Source organism: Lycorma delicatula, chromosome 10, assembly GCF_047948215.1.
Source record: "Lycorma delicatula isolate Av1 chromosome 10, ASM4794821v1, whole genome shotgun sequence".
In the NCBI taxonomy this organism is placed as follows: Eukaryota; Metazoa; Arthropoda; class Insecta; order Hemiptera; family Fulgoridae; genus Lycorma; species Lycorma delicatula.
In genome coordinates this window covers 62,376,196-62,396,273 of record NC_134464.1, presented here as the reverse complement: position 1 = coordinate 62,396,273, position 20,078 = coordinate 62,376,196, and the positions used below count along the sequence as shown (strand labels likewise).

General features: G+C 27.0%; 1 protein-coding gene across 3 annotated transcripts in view; it reads right to left on the bottom strand.

The window, feature by feature from the left end:
- LOC142331129 (potassium voltage-gated channel protein eag-like) overlaps positions 1 to 20,078 on the bottom strand; it is a 754,244-nt gene that overhangs the window by 15,801 nt on the left and 718,365 nt on the right. For all 3 annotated transcript variants that reach the window (XM_075376818.1, XM_075376819.1, XM_075376820.1), the window contains exon 10: positions 18,007 to 18,206. In XM_075376818.1, the coding sequence (XP_075232933.1) occupies positions 18,007 to 18,206 (200 nt within the window). The remainder of the gene's footprint in view (positions 1 to 18,006; positions 18,207 to 20,078) is intronic.

The following is a 20,078-nucleotide window of genomic DNA, read 5'->3' as shown; positions in this document are numbered from 1 at the left end:
GGACTTCATCACAGTCACTTGCTTTCCCTGCTATCATTTGCTTTATAGTTTTCTCAATCTCCTTTGGGAAGCTAATAATGCAGCTTCTTTGATGATGAAATTAAAGATGTATACTTAGTTCTGAAAAGATACCCTGGAAGAAAATATTCACATAATTTATAAATTATCAATGTTTAGTTTTTTTTAGAAAAGTGTTATATTTCATCATGCTCAACAAATTTCATATTTATTATGATTTAGTATTGTTTTACACGCAAAATTATATTGACATGATGCGTAATTGAAAAAAAAAAATAATAGAAAAATAAAACCCATAATTATATTAAACATTTTATAAAATTTAACATTTTATAAAACATTACTATGTTATAATTTTATATCAACCTGAAAATCAATGTTAAAACTGCATAAATTCTTTTTTGAAATGTATTGATTAAATTCCTATTTTGTGAGATTTAACAGTTTTTTACTTACATATGTACATAATTTAAATTAGTTGATATTTCCAAAAAAAAAAATTAACGTGAAAGATAATTTCTATTAATTCTCATGAATAATAAATATCAAAAACATATTTGTAAACATTATCTAATAAGTTTCTACTCCGTTTATTTTATTTTTTTCTAAATAATCCTCTGTTGCCAACAAAAGTTTTACACTAACACAAATATATAATTTTGCATATACAATTTAAAAATGAGATATGTTTAATTTTATTTGTTTGTATCTTATGTAGAAAAATAAGATAAGGAACAATTTTCCAATAAGTCTGGAATACAACTGCAACATTCTTTTGTTTAATGTACAATGGTAGTACTTTCAGTTACTTGTAAGTGTAACAGTCATGAAAAATAACAATTTTTCATAAAGTTAAAATAATAAATAAATTCATTGAAAGTTATGAGCATAAAATTATATAAAAATAAATAAATAAACAACTACATTCAATTACATTCTGTTTAAATAAAATACAATAAATGTTGTCATTGTAATATGTATGTTTATGATGACATTTTTAGTCTTTTTTGTTCACTTAGATATCTAAAAATAAAGCCTAAAATGTGATTCAAAAATGTTACTGTGTGTACAATTATCATGCAGGTTTATATTGTTCAAATTGAATGTATGTTGATTTTCTGCAATAAACACAAACAAATGTGTCTTCTTCTTTTTATTTTTAATAACATAAAATAAATCTTCCTACTGTATGGAATTTTACCAGATAAAATGAAGAATATTCTCTATACTCAAAACTATTTTACAAGTTCTAATACAAGTCTTACTATAAATTTAATTTTTACTTAACTACGTTAATTCATCCCATTCAAAAGTGTCTTATCTTTATTATTTGCTAAATAAATGACAATTTTTTTTTTAATTTTCAAAAGGAGTTGAATTATTTTTTCTTTAGATAAATTCACAATATAAGCTCAAAACATGTAACTGGGGATATATGCATTATTTATAGTGAATAAAAAATTCCAAACCTGACTGGGATTCAAATCTGAAGCCTTTCAATTGAAAGACAAAGACACTATCAATCTGCCAACTCAGCAGAGTGTTAGAGGGTTTTCAATTAAATGATTGTGCAAATATGAAGAAAATTGGAAACTTTAATGTGTACAAGTAGAAAATCATGTAGTGGAAATGGATAAAATTAAAAATTTTGTTTCGGAGTAGACTAAAGGCTGATGATAATGAATATGCCAGTGGTAATGAAGAAAATATGTAGAAGAAAATAATTGTACCAAGTGATAAGGATTTAAATAATATGATGATAACAGAATTCTTTGCAACTTGAGGGTTTCATTACACCTGAAATATTTCAGGGTTATACAGAATGGCTGGGAAGTCACTGTGACTCTAAAGTTAACGAAAAATATGAGTTAGAATATGTGTTTTGAACATACAATATTTTTGTTGGAGTTGGTTGGCAATAAACTTTTACGTCACACACTCTGGGTAAAATAGAGTTGTGCTAAAGTGACAAGCATATGCGTTTATGAACGACAACATACAAATCAAACAATGAAGCTAATTAGTGGTATGTTTCAGTAACATTTCAATAAGCTACCACTATGAAAAACAACAATGTTGGGTTGGGAAAAACGTGCAATTGAATTAGGCAGTGTTAAAGATAGGCCACGGAGTGAACAAAAGTTAACGCTGTTAGAAACATGTGCTGCTGTTGCAGTTTCCATTGAACAAACACCAATGAAATCAACTTGTAAATGGTCAGCTGAACTTCATATACCGCAAATGACAATGCAAGACCATATGAAAAAGGACTGAAATTTTGGCCATTTCATCCAGTGTTCATCAATGAACTGTCAGGTGCAGACATGGAACGTCGCGCTGCATCCTGCCAGGCTTTATTAGAAAAATTCCCTGCCCCAGTGAACTGTGGAAAGGTGCTTTTGACTGATGAACGTGCAATCAATCAAAGTTTGCATGCCAGAAATGCATTATTTTAGGCGAAAGAAAATCTTTATTACACAACAACGTTGGGAAGAAATCCACCTCAAGTCATGATACGGGCTGGAATGACAGTTTGTCATTTGTTTGGTCCTTATTTTTTTGATGGGCCAGTGAATGCACAAACTTTCTTAGAGATGTTGGAGGCCACAGGTTCAAAAGAAGGATCTCAAGGAATGAGTAGGTTACAGCAGGATAGAGTCCCTGCATATTTTGCTCTATTAGTCTATGTGTTACTGTATGAAAAATTTCCAGGACGTTGAATTGGCTGTGGTACTCGAGCATCACCAGCTCCATTGTCATGGCCATCATAAAGTCCTGATCTCACCACACCAGACAACTCATTATGGGGAATTATCAAAGCACATGTATCTGCACATCACTACACCACATATGAAGAACTGTCTGTTGCTATGAGGGATGCCTTCTGTAACGCAACACCAGAAATGCTCTGTCGCATGTCACAGAGGACATGGTGATGTATAGAATTGTGTGTGCAACATGAAGGCAACACACAGAACTACTGGACCATTAAAATCAATACTATGTATCAAGTGAATAAATAAAATAATTCATTATAATATCGCATTTTTTATTTATAACTCATTACAAATTTTTAGTTCTAACTTTACGGGGTAATTTGACTTCCCAGCCACTCTGTATATAGCATCTTGAAAATAAAAAGATTAAAAGGTAAGTTAAAAAAATGAAATGTCAGCGGTCAAAGTCATACTCAACATTTACTGCATATCAAGGTGTTCTCAGTAAAATCACTTTTTAAAATGTAAATATATTTTTGTCACTGTAGCCAAAAAGAATCTTATATCTTATTGTAAAATTACAATTTTTCAGATTTTTAACAGACTTAATCAATGTTGGTTATGGGAATGTTATGTGCAGAAGAAATCTGTGAAGGAAATCCAAATATGTATGATGTGAACAATGAGTGACAAGTGGTTGTCACTGTTGTGGACTATAAACTCTTTTCATATGGAAATTCTAATTATGAGAAAAAAAAAACTCTTTTGGCAAGTCAAAGATGGAGGTAGATTTCACCAGTGCTAAGTAGGTGATAAAAAAGATTTCCACCTTAAAATTAAGAAAAAAACTTCAAATTTACTCAACACAACAATGGTTACATGTGAAAAAGTTTCACATGTTTAGCATACGACAAGCCCCATCTTCTTATAATTCCAGCTACATTTTGGTCATCTTGCCATAAGGGTTGGTCATATCAAAAATTGTTTTAGACAAAAGTTTTAGGTAGTGTTTAGAGGACTAACAACCACTTTAAACCAATTCGATTCTGTGCCTATTAAGGAAAGTATGATTTTTTTTGTCTTCAGAACTCCATTCCCTCCCATGGGCCAATGGTTGGTAATACCAAATACTTTACTTAGATAAAATTAGGCCCTTATCCAAAGAATAGTAAGGACTTTAAACAAATTCAATATTTTACTTAATAAGAAAGTTATAGTGATATTTTGTTTTTTCGAAAAGTCCCTCATTTCCACCCCCATGGTCCCATTTTGCCCATTCATGAACTTGACCAAGATTTTGGGTTGTTATATTTTATGTATCAATTTGAAAGTGATTGGCGCAAAATTATGGTAGTTATCTTGTCGACAAGAGAATGAAAAATATATATAAATGTGTATATAAACTTTTGAACTGATGGTAGTTTTGTGATATGGGAGATGTGAAGCTATGTTGAAATTTTCTGGAAGTTGAATCAAAGTACCCATTACAATAGGTAACTTTCTTATGAAATCTACCTAAAACCTGGGAGGCTGCCTTTGACAATCTTAACTTCTCAAATTGTACATGACCTAATTTGACAGGTCGGAGAATCTCAATTAAAACAACTTTTGAATAAATGGAGATATCCAAATAATACATTTTATGTATAATTTGTAACAGTTGGGTAGAGAGGTGATGTTGGTCAAACAGGTGTTGAGATATCTGAATGGCAATCAAAGACAAAAAATTCACATTATTCAACAAATGTTTAATGACCCAAGATGCTCATTCTACTTAGATTAGGCTGGGAGTTACTCAGTACTCTTACACTGATTATATTTGTAGATCTCAATGATATTGAAGTTAATTAACATGAAGTTTTCAAGTCTTTAGATTTGTGTTTATTAACATTTTTCATTCAATCAAACACGTTACCAGTTGATTTAAAAACAATGATTAACAACAGTGTTGCAGACTGTGTATCTGATGCAAACATTAATTAGATAAATATGAGGCATTAATATGAAAATATTATGTGGATAATTCTTTTACACCAAGAGTAATACATTTAAAAATTGGAGGATTAGCTAAATGAAATTGAAAATTAAAAAACTGTTTAAGAAATATGTGTAAAAAATTAGCATTAGTTACCATACCAAAGTTAAAATTTCATTTTTAGTGAAGACTATAAAATCAAATCTAAAGATAAACCAACTGAGGTAGAACAGAATTAATTGCACAAGTTATTATTAAAGATACAAAATGACATTATTTTCATGTTTGAAGGTAAGTAATATGATTAAAAAAACTTTGATGCAACTGAATTCTTCAGGAAATGCAGCAACATTTAAATACAAATACTTTTGTTGGTTATCTACACATAAAAAAACCATTATGAGTAACAATAATAAAGAAAACATAAAACATTTAATAACTCACAAATAAGATTATAAAACTATATACCAACATTTTATTAATAATAAATTAATAATGAATAATTAAAAAAATCTTATTAACGAAGTTAGTTATCAATAATGAAAAGAATTAGAAATATTCATTAGAATGAAATTTTACTTTCTGAATAAATCAGACTGTTCAGACCAATTAAATATGATATAACTTTTGTGGCAAACATTACTGAAATAATTGAAAGTATAAAATATATCCATTTTTTAAAAATAAATTCGTTCTTGAAATTATTGTCAATACAAAAGGTCGTATGTCTTACTATCCAGTTGCACTGAGTTTTCCCATCATGAAAATGCTATTGTATTGAAACTTAAACTGTTAAATTGTTGTAACAACTTCATTAAAACATTTCTAATCTCTTTTGATAACACAGTATCAAGAAACTATTTATAAAGTATGAGAAACTATTCTCAGTAGACTTCACATGGAGATTGATGAAAGTTAAATGAGTCTGCTGTGGAAATAAGTCAGACAGTGAATTTGTCTGTGGCCTAATAAATAACTATTAATAGATTTATATCCAAAATCAATTGTAACATTTTTATCATAGTGAGAGACCTATAATACATTTCTAGATAACGTATTATAAAATTAAGATAATAATACATAAATACGTATTAGGGAAAATAAAAATGAAAATATAAAAATAAAAATTAAATACTACCTATTTCATTAAATTTACATTAAAAAAATATATTATTCATAATTAATTTGAGTTCAGTAATTAAAAAAAGATGGTTGAAAGAAACTAAAAATAAGCAAATAAAAAAATAAAAACTTGTATGGTAACAAATCTGTTACTGAAAGTACATACCAAAGTTTTACAAACCCTTCAAAAAAAAAACCTGTAAGGTAAAATTAGGTAAAATGTTGTTGCACATGCTAAAAGGGTTAATTTAATAAGTACAAAATAACAATATGTAATAATAATAATAGTAAAATTAATATTACCAAAATTAATAACATTATATAAATAATATATGTTTATTTATACTAGGGGAGCAGACTAAATAATTAATGTGCAATAAAGCAATAAAGCTGATACAGGATATTCCTATTAATCTATCAATAATTGAAGCAGCAAAATAATAATTGAATTATGCATTAAAAATTACCATATTTCGGTCCTGCATGAAAAAACCAAGCGAAAGATAAAATATTCTTATAAAAATTAATCTAAAATTATAATTAAAATAAAATTTAGAATAAACTATTTTGATAAATTATGAATATATTTTCAAACTACTATTTTAATAACAGCCAATTATTTCTTATTGACCTGATAACATTTTAAAATAAGTTTGAGAATTCAATCAAAAAAGTGATTAAATCATTTATTTGTACAACATAATTTGCCTAAAATTAAATATTAACAATATGTAGTTATCTATCTAAAAGAAAACTGCATCCAGTGTTGTTCGGCTTCATTACTCTTCGTTTTTATTAATTAATTGGTAACGTCAATCACCAAAGCATCTGGCATTAACATAGTTTTGCAAAATGACTTGCATATAAAATATATAAAAATGGAATCTTGAGGTTGAAAGGAAATGCAGTTTTCTATGTATAACATGTTAGCCAAAAAAATTAATAAAATTCCAGAAGCACGTAACAAATGTAATGACAACAAAATAATTACATGTATTAGCATATGGATGATTATGTCACTTCACATGATGTATAACATTATTTTTATCAACTGTTTGTATAACATTTACAGTGTTTTAAAAACAATCATTTTTTCTATGAAATAAAGTGTTATGAATATAAAAAAGACATATTTTGCATGTTAATAATACTATTATACAACATATGACAAAAATCTTACGTTAGATTGTGTTAATGTAAATAAAAGTTATAAATAAGTTTAATTTATTGACCTAAGTAAAATTTAAAAGAAATAATTATTTTACAATCCGGAAAATAAGTTAACTTTAAGAATTCACAGCAATAATGAAATAAAATTGTCACAAAAGAGAATTTTTAAAAATCCAAAGTATAGCCTTTCAATTTATACCTTTTTAAAATCAGTGATAATAAACCAAACTTATTTCATTACGAGATATCTTGAATATTCGGGAATATTATTACTATGAAGCAGGAATTAAAAGGCTAACAAAAAAAACTTCCTGTGTAACATTTAGAGATACACAAGTATTTTATATGAACCTCTACCCAGCAATAGGGTCTAAAAAAAAAAGATTTTAGAGCAGGTAGTTGTAAACAAAGGTACTGAGTAGAATAAAATGAGAAGTTATGAAGTCAAATCATGTAAACACTATTCCACTTCATATTGGATATTTTTGATATTTTCTTACATTATTACACCAGTAATGTATTTTTCACTAAAACCCTACAGCTACATCAATGATCTTAACCATTAAATATATAACTGTAATGAACAAAATTTTTTATTGATGAACTATATGAATTGCAATTCACCAAATATACAAATTAATTATATAATTCTTCCATGTTGATCACTGCTTTTAGTATTGTTTAAGCTGTCTAAGACAGCTTAAACAATACAACAAACAAGAATGGCTTGTTTAATGTAGGTTTAATAATTGATGTAAATTTATGATTTTTCTTTTCTAAGAAAGTACGTACTTTACCTTTTAGTAAATCAAAAAACCTGTTTTTTGTTTATATTTTCTATAATCTCGCACAAAAGTAACTATAAATCTATCTAAAGGGGAAATTTTTAAAACCATTGCATTAGAACTATGTTGATTTACAACAAAAGATCAATTTATAAAAATTACCCATACAGCATACGACATACCTTAGACATCAATAACTTATCCCATTAGTTAATATGTATGCTGGGTGTCCAGAACTTCAAGGATATATCTTGAAATATCATGGGATATATTAATGATACCTGAGATATGCAACATATCCTATACCCTACTGATGTCCTACATTCTCCCGGGATAAAAGGGGATATCCAAATGACATCTTATAAATCTCCAGAATATGTAAAATCCCTTGTGGATTTTTATTCTTTGATATAAATTAAAAAGGATAAGATAATGGTAATTAATATATTTCAATACTTAAAATTTATAGATCAACATCTTTAAATAATATTTTTAAGATTGGGTAATTAAACTATTTACTTCCCATATTCCTAAGAAATAATAAACATTTAGTTTTTCCTATTCGTTAAATGAAGAGTCCATTATGATTCAACAAAATTTCAATAATTAAACATTTTTTTAGTTTTGATTCGCCCTCTTTATCTGAAGAAGCTGCTCCTTGCATTTCCATCATACTCACCAAATCTTTGGCAACTGTCATCACTTTATTGTATTGAATTTGTTTTTTATGTAAGATTGCTTTAATAGGTAAATTATTTATTTTTCTACATTTGTCAATAATCTACCTAAATTCGCTCATACTATCTGTAGTTTATTAATTGTATATAAATTATTGAAAGATATTAATTAGTGATTTTAATTCAATAGCTGCTATCCACATGGTACATAATATACATATATAAGAAATTAAGTTACATAATCCAACAAACACAACATAACCTATATTCACTCTGCATAGTGGTGTCCAATTCATAAGCCGTGGATGTTTTGTGGAACAGAAATATCATAGCCTGAAAATATACTAAGAATCTGATTCTGGATGATGTCTTTAGAAAGTGGAAGGGACAATAAATATAAGATCCCCAGAACATCACAAGGGATGTCCCATACATATGCTGAAGATATATCCCTGAGATATTAACACAACCAGACCTTTTTATACACTAGGAATGCATTCATAATATCATTGGCCTTCCTGCAATTCTGCTATGACATCCATTAGTAATTCTGAATGGGTACTGAATGTACTATATGTTCTGAATGGGTATATATAAAAAAAGTTACAGCGACAAAAGATAAAATAACAGAGAGATGAATTAAACTAAACTCATCAATATAAAAAGAATGCATGTGAGGTAAACACTGAACCAAAGATTAAAAATGAATGATACGTATGAAATGACATCAAAGTAGCTTTAACTAAATGTAAACTACCTATATACACAGAAAGGGAATAAGATAAAAAGAAATTAGATATCCAGAAACTAAACTGAAGTATAATGAAGTTCCTTGAAAAGACTGATAGGTAATATTCAGAAACATAGGCTAATGAAAAATAACTCAGGAAGTTTTATTCTAGTAGTATATAAAAATTTTCACTAATGAAGATGATCAGATGTCACTGAGCTAAAGCTAAATTTTCAATTCTTTCCATTTTGGACTACAAAGATTATAAAACAGATTTTTTTATAAAAAAACAAAAAAAAAAAATTTTAAGCCAGTGGTAAAAAACTACATTCTATTACTATGACATACAGATCAACTAATTTGCATTAAATGACAGTGTGATTGTTAAAAAAAATCTGTCTCATGAATGAATTGTGCTAACAAAACAGATTACTAGCATTGTATCAAACTACATGCTTATCATTTCACCACTCCTCAAAACAGTTTAAATATAAATGAATATGTTAATAAGCATGCCATTATAATTAAACTTAAAAATGAAAAAAATAAAAAAACATAAAATTTTTCAATTTATACTTGTAAAATGTGTTTTCTAAAAGTTTTTTCACGATTTCAATTGTGTTCTGTATGTAATGTCAACTGCTGCTATGCCCATCTTGAACTGGTTTGAAAACAGCTTTAATATATTTTTATATTTACTTGAATTGTGTTTGTTCATTTAATATATTTTCTCGTTGAAAGTTTTAAAATTTCATATTATTCAAGTATACTGAGATCTATGTTTTATGCATTACGTGAAGGATACAGGAGAGAAATGAATGTAGTCCATTTTTTCTAATTTCTGTTTTTTTGCATCATTTGAATCTTAAAAGATGATCTACATCATTCTTTTCATTTACTGTAGCAAAAATCAAGCTCAACTGTAAGTAGACAGATGTATTGTAAAATTCTGAACAAGCAAAGAAGGGAATTAGTTCACTGAATACGCAAAAAAGAGAAAATTCCACAGATCATTATCTGTGCTCGAAATATTCATCCTATTTTTATGAAGATACTGTTCACTCACAAGGAGAATAAAGCTCTAAAGAATGCAGTAGTGGTGAGCTACTATTGTGTGTGTGAGAGAGAGACTGATGTTACATACATATGTGTGAGAAACACAGATAGGCAAAGGAGACTGCTACTTCTCTCTGCGTGCCTCAAACTACAACTCTATTCTCATGTTGGTGCTGGCTAAACAGTAATCATTACTCATAATACAGGTTATTCTATAGCCAACCTCATATAGCAACTTAGTTTGTTGTTAATCTAATTATTACACTGTGATATTTTTGCTGTTATTCAGTTTTGTTTTTGCTTCATTTTTATAAGTCATTTTTAATTTATATCAATAATATTTAGTAGTGAGAGTGAAGGAAACAATAGAAACACTCAATTTAAGAAACATAAATATGACAGATTAATTGGCATTACTAAAAAGAGAAAATGATAAAATAGGTAAGTACTTTATTTATTGTACTGTACTTAGGTTGATAAAATAAATAAATAATATATATATATATATATATATATATATATATATTTTATATAATGTTCTTAGTTTTGCTTATGGTTCTGAACCTGACTCATGTTTTAGAAATATTAGGAATTTTACTTAAACATTTTTTTATTCACACGAGTTAGTATCATGCATTTTTTTTAATTAGTATAATATATTATGTTTTTAATGTTTCTTAGTATAATGAAACTGACAGAGGGGGCCACTTCACTCCTCAGTAATCATGGTGCAGTAATTCTTGTTATTTTTGGAAACTTTTATGCCATTTTTAGAAGTGCCTTTGTCTTTTGGACACCTGCAATTATTGTGGTTATAGTATCTAATATACAGAGAACATATATGAACTGTTCCAAAGTGATAATAAACTCATAATCTCAACAGTTTTGCTCATATGCTTAGCTAGTATGAATGCAGCAGTTGCTTTGTAGTTAATGATATATTTAATGGGTATTTTAATTTTACATGTGACATTTAAGATGATATGAAAATCTTGAATAATATGAAATAAAAAAAAATTACAAAATATTAAATTTAATAAAATTAACATATTAAATAAATAACAAAATCAAGTATATCACTTTACCACATATCAAATAGGTTTTCTAACCTTATCAAGATAGAGTCCATCAACAATAACTTCACTGATGAAGAAGCTGGATAATAGTGCTTAAACCATCTAAAAGCACAATTCCATGTATTTACAAACTGAGCGGTTAATTTTTTTTTTTTAATAAAAAAGTACTATCACTATTTTATACATTTATGTAAATTAAATTCTTACTATTTATATAAACAGCATGTCAAAATTTGTTGTTTGAGGAGTTATGAAGTAGAGAGTAAAGCAAATGATAATGCAGCAAAACTTCTATGGGCAATTTAACTGTTAATAAAACATCACTATGTAATAAAATTTTATCTACATATTAAAAAACCCTTTGTAAAGAATATGTTCTATTTTTCTCTTAAAAACAAAAATGAAAAACTGTTGCTATTACAAAAACATTTTTCTAATCAGGCATCAAAATTCAGTATCTATAATAATTCATATACTATTCCGTTCAAAGCAAATTAAATTATAATATTCAATTTATAAATAAATGAGTAAGTAACTTTATTCATATGTAGTTTTACAAGACCAGTTCAAATATAAATGAGAATTTTGTTCCTTTCCTTGCTGTAACAAGTGTGTGATACCATGCACAAGCATGATATCACAAAGTAAGATGGCAGAAATATTTAAACTTTTAAATTATACTATAACTAACCTCTTATTTATTTGCTGATCACTGTAATAATTTCTAAGGAAGAAGTTAGAAAAAACTTCCACAATGATCTCTAAAATGAAGTGGAAATTTTGACTAGACTTCAAGAAAAATTAGGAAATGTGTGTTTGTTGAATACAAGACTGTAATTAGGAAAAATTATTTCATGTAAAATAATTTCCAAAAATACAAAACCAGAATATATACATTGAGGTGTAAATTTTAAGAAAAGGTTTTCTAAAAATATTCATATTTAGGTTAAGCTTAACAAATCTGTTTAAGTAAGGTTGTCTTTAAATGAAACACCCCTTCAGTAGAGGCTAAAATTAGAAAACAAATTTTCCAAAACCTTTTTTGCATTTTAGGTCTGAAGTTTACAATTTAAAAAAAAAGTAAACATTTTTGACAGTTCTACATATAGTTTCAAGTATATACTTACAAACAATTTTTGAAGAATATTTAAACTGAAAGGAGATAGAGCAAAAGAACAAAATACATATTTCAATTTTAGAAGGTGGGAGTTAAAATTTTTTTGGCATTATCTATATACGCATTGTAAATAACAAATTTGCTTTAACAAAGTTTCCTCTAAAAGTCTTTGAAGAAAATTGAGATTGGTTTTTGTGATATCCCTCTACTTCCTTAACAAATTTTGTAAAAAAATTATTAGGATCAATGCCCCATATATAGAAATATTTGAGCCGAATTTGAAGAAAATCAATTCTGTCAATCCCGAGATATAAGGAAAACACAGTGTGGCGTACAAAAGTACGCATAAATTATACATATAGACATATGTTTTTTGGGTCTGGATGAATTAGTTGACCCTGAAATGTAAAAATTATCAAAAAACCTGATACTGTAACTAAGAAACTGAAATTTAGACTAAAGTTATGGGAAACTACAATATAATTGTAAATAAAGTTTATATCAGGCAATGTTTGTTTATATTTGAAACACCATCGAATCAAACAAATATCTAGTCTTTACAAAAAGAAGATTTAATATGAATGATCTTTAAGAAGTACATTGTGAATATCTAATGATTGATTCCAAAACTAATTACTGTACATTAATGATATCTGTTTTTAGTATTATTCTTTTGTTAGTCAAACAAAATCTTTCCATTATACAAATTATTCTTAAGTTACCATCAGCGATATAGTGGAATTTTCAGTGTGAAATGAAATTTCCAACAAAATAATGTTAAACATGATTAACATTTGATATAAATATTTGAGATTATCAAATAAGGATGCATTAAATATTGTTTATTTTAGTAATATTAAATGATTTCAGAAGTTTACTAGTTATTAGAAAATGAGAAAAGGAATAGCCATGATTCTTAAGAAAAGCAGTAGTATAGAAAAAGTTTTCTTCCAGGAAAATAATAAGTTATTTTTATTTTATACTTTAATTAGCATCACATACATAGAGTGTTTAAAGAAAAAGTTTGGATTAAACCTAAGAAAGCAATACCAAGAATGTTGTTCAACTTTATTTCCTTACTAGTACGGATCACTAAAATTTAGAAGGCAATTGACATATTTTTTACCTTAATCTTGTTCTGACGCAATTAACACTCATCATACCTTGTGTTTTAATATTTGCTGAAAAGAGTGTTATGAATATTGAATATATTTACAGTCTACTACTGTAACACCTAACACATTGTGATTGAAATTCTACATTACCTTTTTATAAAATAGCTAAATTTTTTGGTGTCTTCCTGAGTTAAAATAACAAAATGTGATCACCTCACATGACAGCTGAAATGATGCAAATTTTTGGAATTTAATCAACTACAAAGTGAGACAGTTTTTTGAACATATTGTTCTTAAAAAAAAAAAAAGTTAAATTAAAAGCGAAGTAATAAACATTTTCATTTCTTTAATTTGTTATAAATAGGTTATAGATTTCTATTATTTATTTATTAGTAATTTTTTTCTATAACAATTTTTTTTAAATTCTACCACAAAAAAATAACAACAATTGCGTGGTGGAATCTTTCAGAAATGTTGATTTTTTAAATTAAAAAAAAAGTAAATAATAATCGTTTAAGTTATAATACCACACTCTTTATATAGGTTTTCAATTTATATTGTTTTCCAGTAAGTATAGTTACAAAATAACAAACTTACTGATTAAGTTATATTGAATATAAATATTTTTCTTTATACAGAAAAATATTATTATTTACAACTTCAGTCAAGCATATTTATCATGAGAATCAGTTAATAAAATTTTATTTAATTGAACAGAATGTTGAGAGAAGAAAGAAAATATCAATTTTTACAACAACAGTTGTTTAAATTGGGCTTTAAGCTCAATTACAGCATAACAGTTAATTAGCTAGTTTTGAAACTAGCTAATGTCTTAGCTAGTTTCAAAACGAACCATTTATGAAACAATGTCATTAATAGAAGTCTAAAAGCCAAAGTACACCATAAACATGGGCTTTCAGATCCAATAAAACATAACTAATTTTTTTAATCATAATATTTGACCCATGATTTTATCTTACTGATTTCTGTAACAAACACTGAATAGCAATATAGCTTAATCAATCTATAAACCATACAGCAAGGAAGTAAGGGCATAGTTTAATATAACAGTATAAGGTTTTTTTTAAAAAAAGTAAAAGCACTTGTTCTGTTAAGGTTGAGTTAATTTTATAAAAAGTGGAAGTCTCTTTTTCTGCATGTATAACATTAAGTTAAGTGTTAATCATTTTGAAAGTTTACGATTATTGACAGTTATGCATAACCTTCAATCAAAATTCATGAAGTGAATAAAATATTTGATATATAAAATTGATTTATATGCTACACTGAATGTTACTTTTATTTAGTTGAATTCATTGTTAATAGATATTTGTAGCCTAAAACTGTTTCGTAATAATAACAATAATAATAATTCATGTTATATGTAACTGGACAATTCTAAAACAATGCAGTAAAAAATGTCTACTTTTAAAAAAAAACATTAAATATTGAATTACCCATAATATAGTTAATAAGTAGTGTTTCTGAAAATAACAATAAATATTGTTTAATAAATAATTAAATTAAAACTAAGAGAATAGTACTGAAAAAACTGCACCAAAAAATTATGTGCATGCACGGGTCTATTGAACACAAGAAGATACGAGTATTTTATTCTAGACATCATATCATATAAAAAAAAATAATTTTACCAAACAGGTGGTGTACAAGTAGCTTTCTCACACAGTACTCTCCCTACAAAAAAATTCTCATTACCTTACATTTTCTTTTAAAAATCAATATTCTTTTAAACTTCACCACTGTGACTTGTGCAGTGAGTGTCTTGCACTCCTTAATGTTCTAAAATATCTTCTAGTTTATCACTACATTTTCCCTAATTTAATTTTTTTTTCTTATAATCACATGATTTTCTTTAAATTAATTTAGTATTTGCATTAGCCAAACAGTCACTAACTTTTAAACATTAAAAAAAAAAAAAGGTACTGAATATTAATATTTTTAGAAAGGTCTTTGACTGAACGATTATGAAAGGTTTTTGTGAAATTCTAATGCAATGTATTTCATTATCATTTTTAAAAAAAATTATTTTAAATATTTGAACTAAGGAGAGCTACTTCCTTCAGATTCAATGCTAAACCCAGACTGTTCAAGTTCTGTAGTCAGAAGGTAGGGAACCTATGAGTGGATAATCTGTGAAATCCATTGCAATTTCACAGAATTGGTAAAAATGGTTTATTTTTTATTTTATAAATCTTTGTTAATGTTTTACATTATTTAACAACACAAAAGATTTAATAGCAATTTTTATTTACTTGCTAAAACATTTACAAAGTCACAACAAAACATTTGGTACAACATATCTTCTTCAATCTCTACCTAAAGTAAGTTCTTCCTTTAATTTGGTTTTTAACAAATTACTGGAACAAAACTGTATATTCCTTCTATATAAATGATATTAAGCACAATAAAATATAAAATATTTATACAAATAATAATGAAACTGGCCTAAAAAATACTACCTTATAAATTAAAAAAAAACAAAAAAAACTTTTACAGATCATTAAATTTTACCACCAAATTAAAAACATCAATAATTTACTAACTTAATTTTCCACTGAAAGCTGAAACTTACAGATGAATTGAAAAAATATATTCTACTCTTTGCTATTAGGTGGTTCTTTTTTAATAGAATGTTTTATTTTTAAAAAAATAACTTATTTTTATGTATATTTTATTTATTACTTACTTATAATATGTATTTAAAACAAAACTGTTTGCAAAAAATGAAAAGATGAGAATCTTGGCACCTGATATAAATAAGAAAAAGTGTTAACAAGCTATGTAATCATTCTAGACTGTTAGCTGTCTAAACCATACTACAAAATAACTGGTTTTCTAAAAAACTTACTTCATAACATTTTAGCCATCTTGTAACCATCCTGAGGCTAAGGATGGTTACAAAGATGGCAAAAAACGTTAATTGTATTTTTTTTTACAATTAACCTAATTTACCTAAGTTTCCTGCTAGTTTTCTTGAATTATCCTGTGAAGGTACTATATACATCAGAATAACATTAAGCTGTGTACAATAATGCTTTATTGTAAGATAAAATAATAATGATAATATAAAATTGAAAGATAACTTCAGACGGCTTAATTAGATAAATCAACTTTTTATCTGAGAAAACTTCCATAATTGTTTGTTTGAAAAAATATTACAGAGGGATTACCAGAATAACTAATTTTATACAATAAAAAAAAAAATTATTATTGAAGTATATTTGTTTGATGAAGAGTATACACCTTTAGCACACAATATATATCAAATTATTGAAGTTTGTTAAAAATATATATATTAGGGTATGTGAAATTTAGAAAAAAATATTTATAGTTTTTTAATAACTGATAATACATACTAATAAACAAGACACCAAATTGTACAAATTTTAATTATTTATTGTTCAGATTCTTTTAATAGTACTGTCTCATGAATGGTCAACACAATATTAAATAAGATAATCTACTGAGATGTAACTAAGATTACAAATTGTTTTTTTTTGTAAAACAAACAATTTATCTCAACAATGTATATATATTTTCTTGCAAAAGATATATTTTTTGATATTTCCATTTTATTCCTTAAATTTGTTATATCATTTGTATAATTGATTTAAATGTACACATTTGTTAAAAACGGACTTCTTCAAAGAACATCTATCATAAATTTTCACGTAAGCAGACATTTAATGTACAGCTTTCTGTTAACTTTATTTGTCCATAGAGTAGAAATATTCTACTCTACCAACCATAATAAAGTTTAAATACAACATGAAAATTTAGCAGAAAATTTTTCTCTTCAAAAATGCTCTTTAAAAACAGTAATGCAGTTTATTATTATTTTTTGAAAAGGCCGGCCTGCATAAGACCATGCACATCATTTTAATTCCTTCCTTATTTTCCATCTTTCTCCTCTTTCACTCTTTCACTACACTGAGTTTTTTGTTCTTCTGTTCAGCACATGCATTCTCTTTTCTTTTTGCATTCATAAAAACTTCAATTCTGCAGATTTTTTCAATTTATTTTATTATATTAAATATTATTTTTCTACTTATCATATTTTTTTTATGATAACTCATATGCATAAATACAATAAATTTTGTTAAATATTTTTCGTTTAACATACTTGACTGAAGATAAAAATTTTTAACATGAGCTAATAAATAAATGATATTTAATTATATTATTTTATAAGAGTGTAATATGCACTTATAATAATAATAATTATTACATTAATTATAGCCATACCAAATAGCATTACCATCATTCAATTATAATGTAGCAAATAAAGGAAACAAAATGAAATAAGAAGATTAAGTATAGAAGAAAGGAGTTAAAAATGGTGGTGAAGAAGCGATAGTAGCGGAATAAAATGGAAAAGAATAGAAGAGAGATGGGAAATGTCTGGTGACTTGCCTGACCTGATTTACCTTGTCGGTATCTAATCCTTTTGTCATAGCCCATGTTGATACAACATAATCCATAACACGTTCTGATAGGGCTTTTGGTACTTCATGTAACTTCATAAATTCACGTACATTATTCAACATATCATGATATTTCGCTGTTGCTGATGTCATTTGTTGTATTATTGTCGTTACATGACCAAATATGGTTGCGTAAAGTAAAGCTGTAAAAAATTTGATTTTGTTACTTTAAATTTGTAATTGAAATGATTTAATAAAAAAAAAAAAAAATTAGTAAATTTTTAATTGACAGCAAATAATAAAAACAATAAGGTGTGTCAGTGAACCGGATGATTTAGCAAGTTCCTTTTTTCTAGTTGCTTTCGCTTGGGTAAGGGATAGAGATACTACTGCTCTGCAGCTTAAACTGATTACTGGCAGTAGAGTAATGAGGCGCAGTGCAACATGCTTTTGGAAAAAATTCTTTACAAAACACTGTAATAATTTTTTGATGCTGTTTTCAGCATGAATTTCAAAGACATCACAATAATTTTGTTCCATCAATCAATGTTATCAAGACTTAGGTTGTTCTGAAGCCACCAGCTAAACACAAAAAAAGAAAGGAGGCTGTGTAAAATCAATGTGTTCAACACATGATATTCAACTGAGAATAAACAGTACAACAGAGACCACTGAATGTGTCACATCACTCTGGGTTACCTGGATTGTCTGAAACTAACATTCAGCAAATTTTATAAACGATCTACTACATTTTCATACCTACAAAATTAAAATTATAATGTATTACACAGAAAGACTAAAATCAAAGTAATTTTTTGCCAGACTTTACAGTTGATTAATGAATACAAAGAATTGGTAAATAATTTATTGACGAGCAATGATGTTCATTTTCATTTTTAAGGTTTTGTCAAAAAAACAGAACTTCTACCTGTCCTCCTGCAAACTCCACAGCACTTCATGAAAGACCAAATCACATTTTCAAAGAACACAACATCATACTGTACATCATATACAATTTCTTTCTACTGAACTATTGGACTTTAAATTCCTATTTATTTTGATAACAGAAAAAAGCTCTGATTGTCACCAGACCTTGTTATGTTTACATGTAATAAGATTTTTTATCTGTCAACCAATAACCTAGTCATTTGATGAAAACAGCAAGATAGAGGTATAATAAGCCACTCTACATGTGCTCATAGTTTTGCATAATTTGTTTACTAATTATAACTCAGTACAGGAACATCATGCAGCCAGCCAGAACAACTATCTTTTCAAAGTGTGGTTTTTTCCTCTGGAGGTAATTGAAAACCCAGGTATTCATTATGTCAGCACCTTAGACAATACAGTAATTAAAGCAATGAAACTAACAGAGTGATGAGTGAACTATCAAGTGATGGGAATTAGTGTTACCAAGTATCTACTGCAAAATGCCGATCAGTTAAAGGTATTTTAAGAAATAAAATGATGTCAAGGTTGTTTAAAAGCTTTTGTATATAAAATTTATTCATCTGTTTAAAAGTTTGTATGAATAGATGAATTTACTGTACATAAAACTTTGTAATTTCCCGATCCACTGATACTCCTCTATAACCTCTAACTTAGAATTGATTGTAAATATATGGAAAATGATTACTGTCATTTAATCCTAATCTAATTTTTATCCCTCCTTAGGTGCTAGTTTTAAAGTTTCCACTTCATACATTCTTTTTTAATAAGATCTAATAAAAAAATACTTTTTAAAATAAACTTAATGCACAAAAATAACTCAAATTAAAGCTTAAACTCTGGATAAGGTTGTAAACCGTCTTATTTGACAAATCTACCAGTTTCAACACTTGAAATGTCTCAGAAAGTAGCATCCTGGAAACTGAAAGATGCTTTACTTACACTTTATAAAATGTTTACCATAGGTTAACTGAAGTTGCATGCAGCTTAAATCATGCTGTTAGAACCTAATAGTAGTAAATAATGATACCAATTGATGCCTCTTAAAATTTATAATAATGCAATCAAAAGAAATTGTAGGTAAGAGTATTTCATGTTTGAATAAGATGTTATTGCAAATTCCAGTT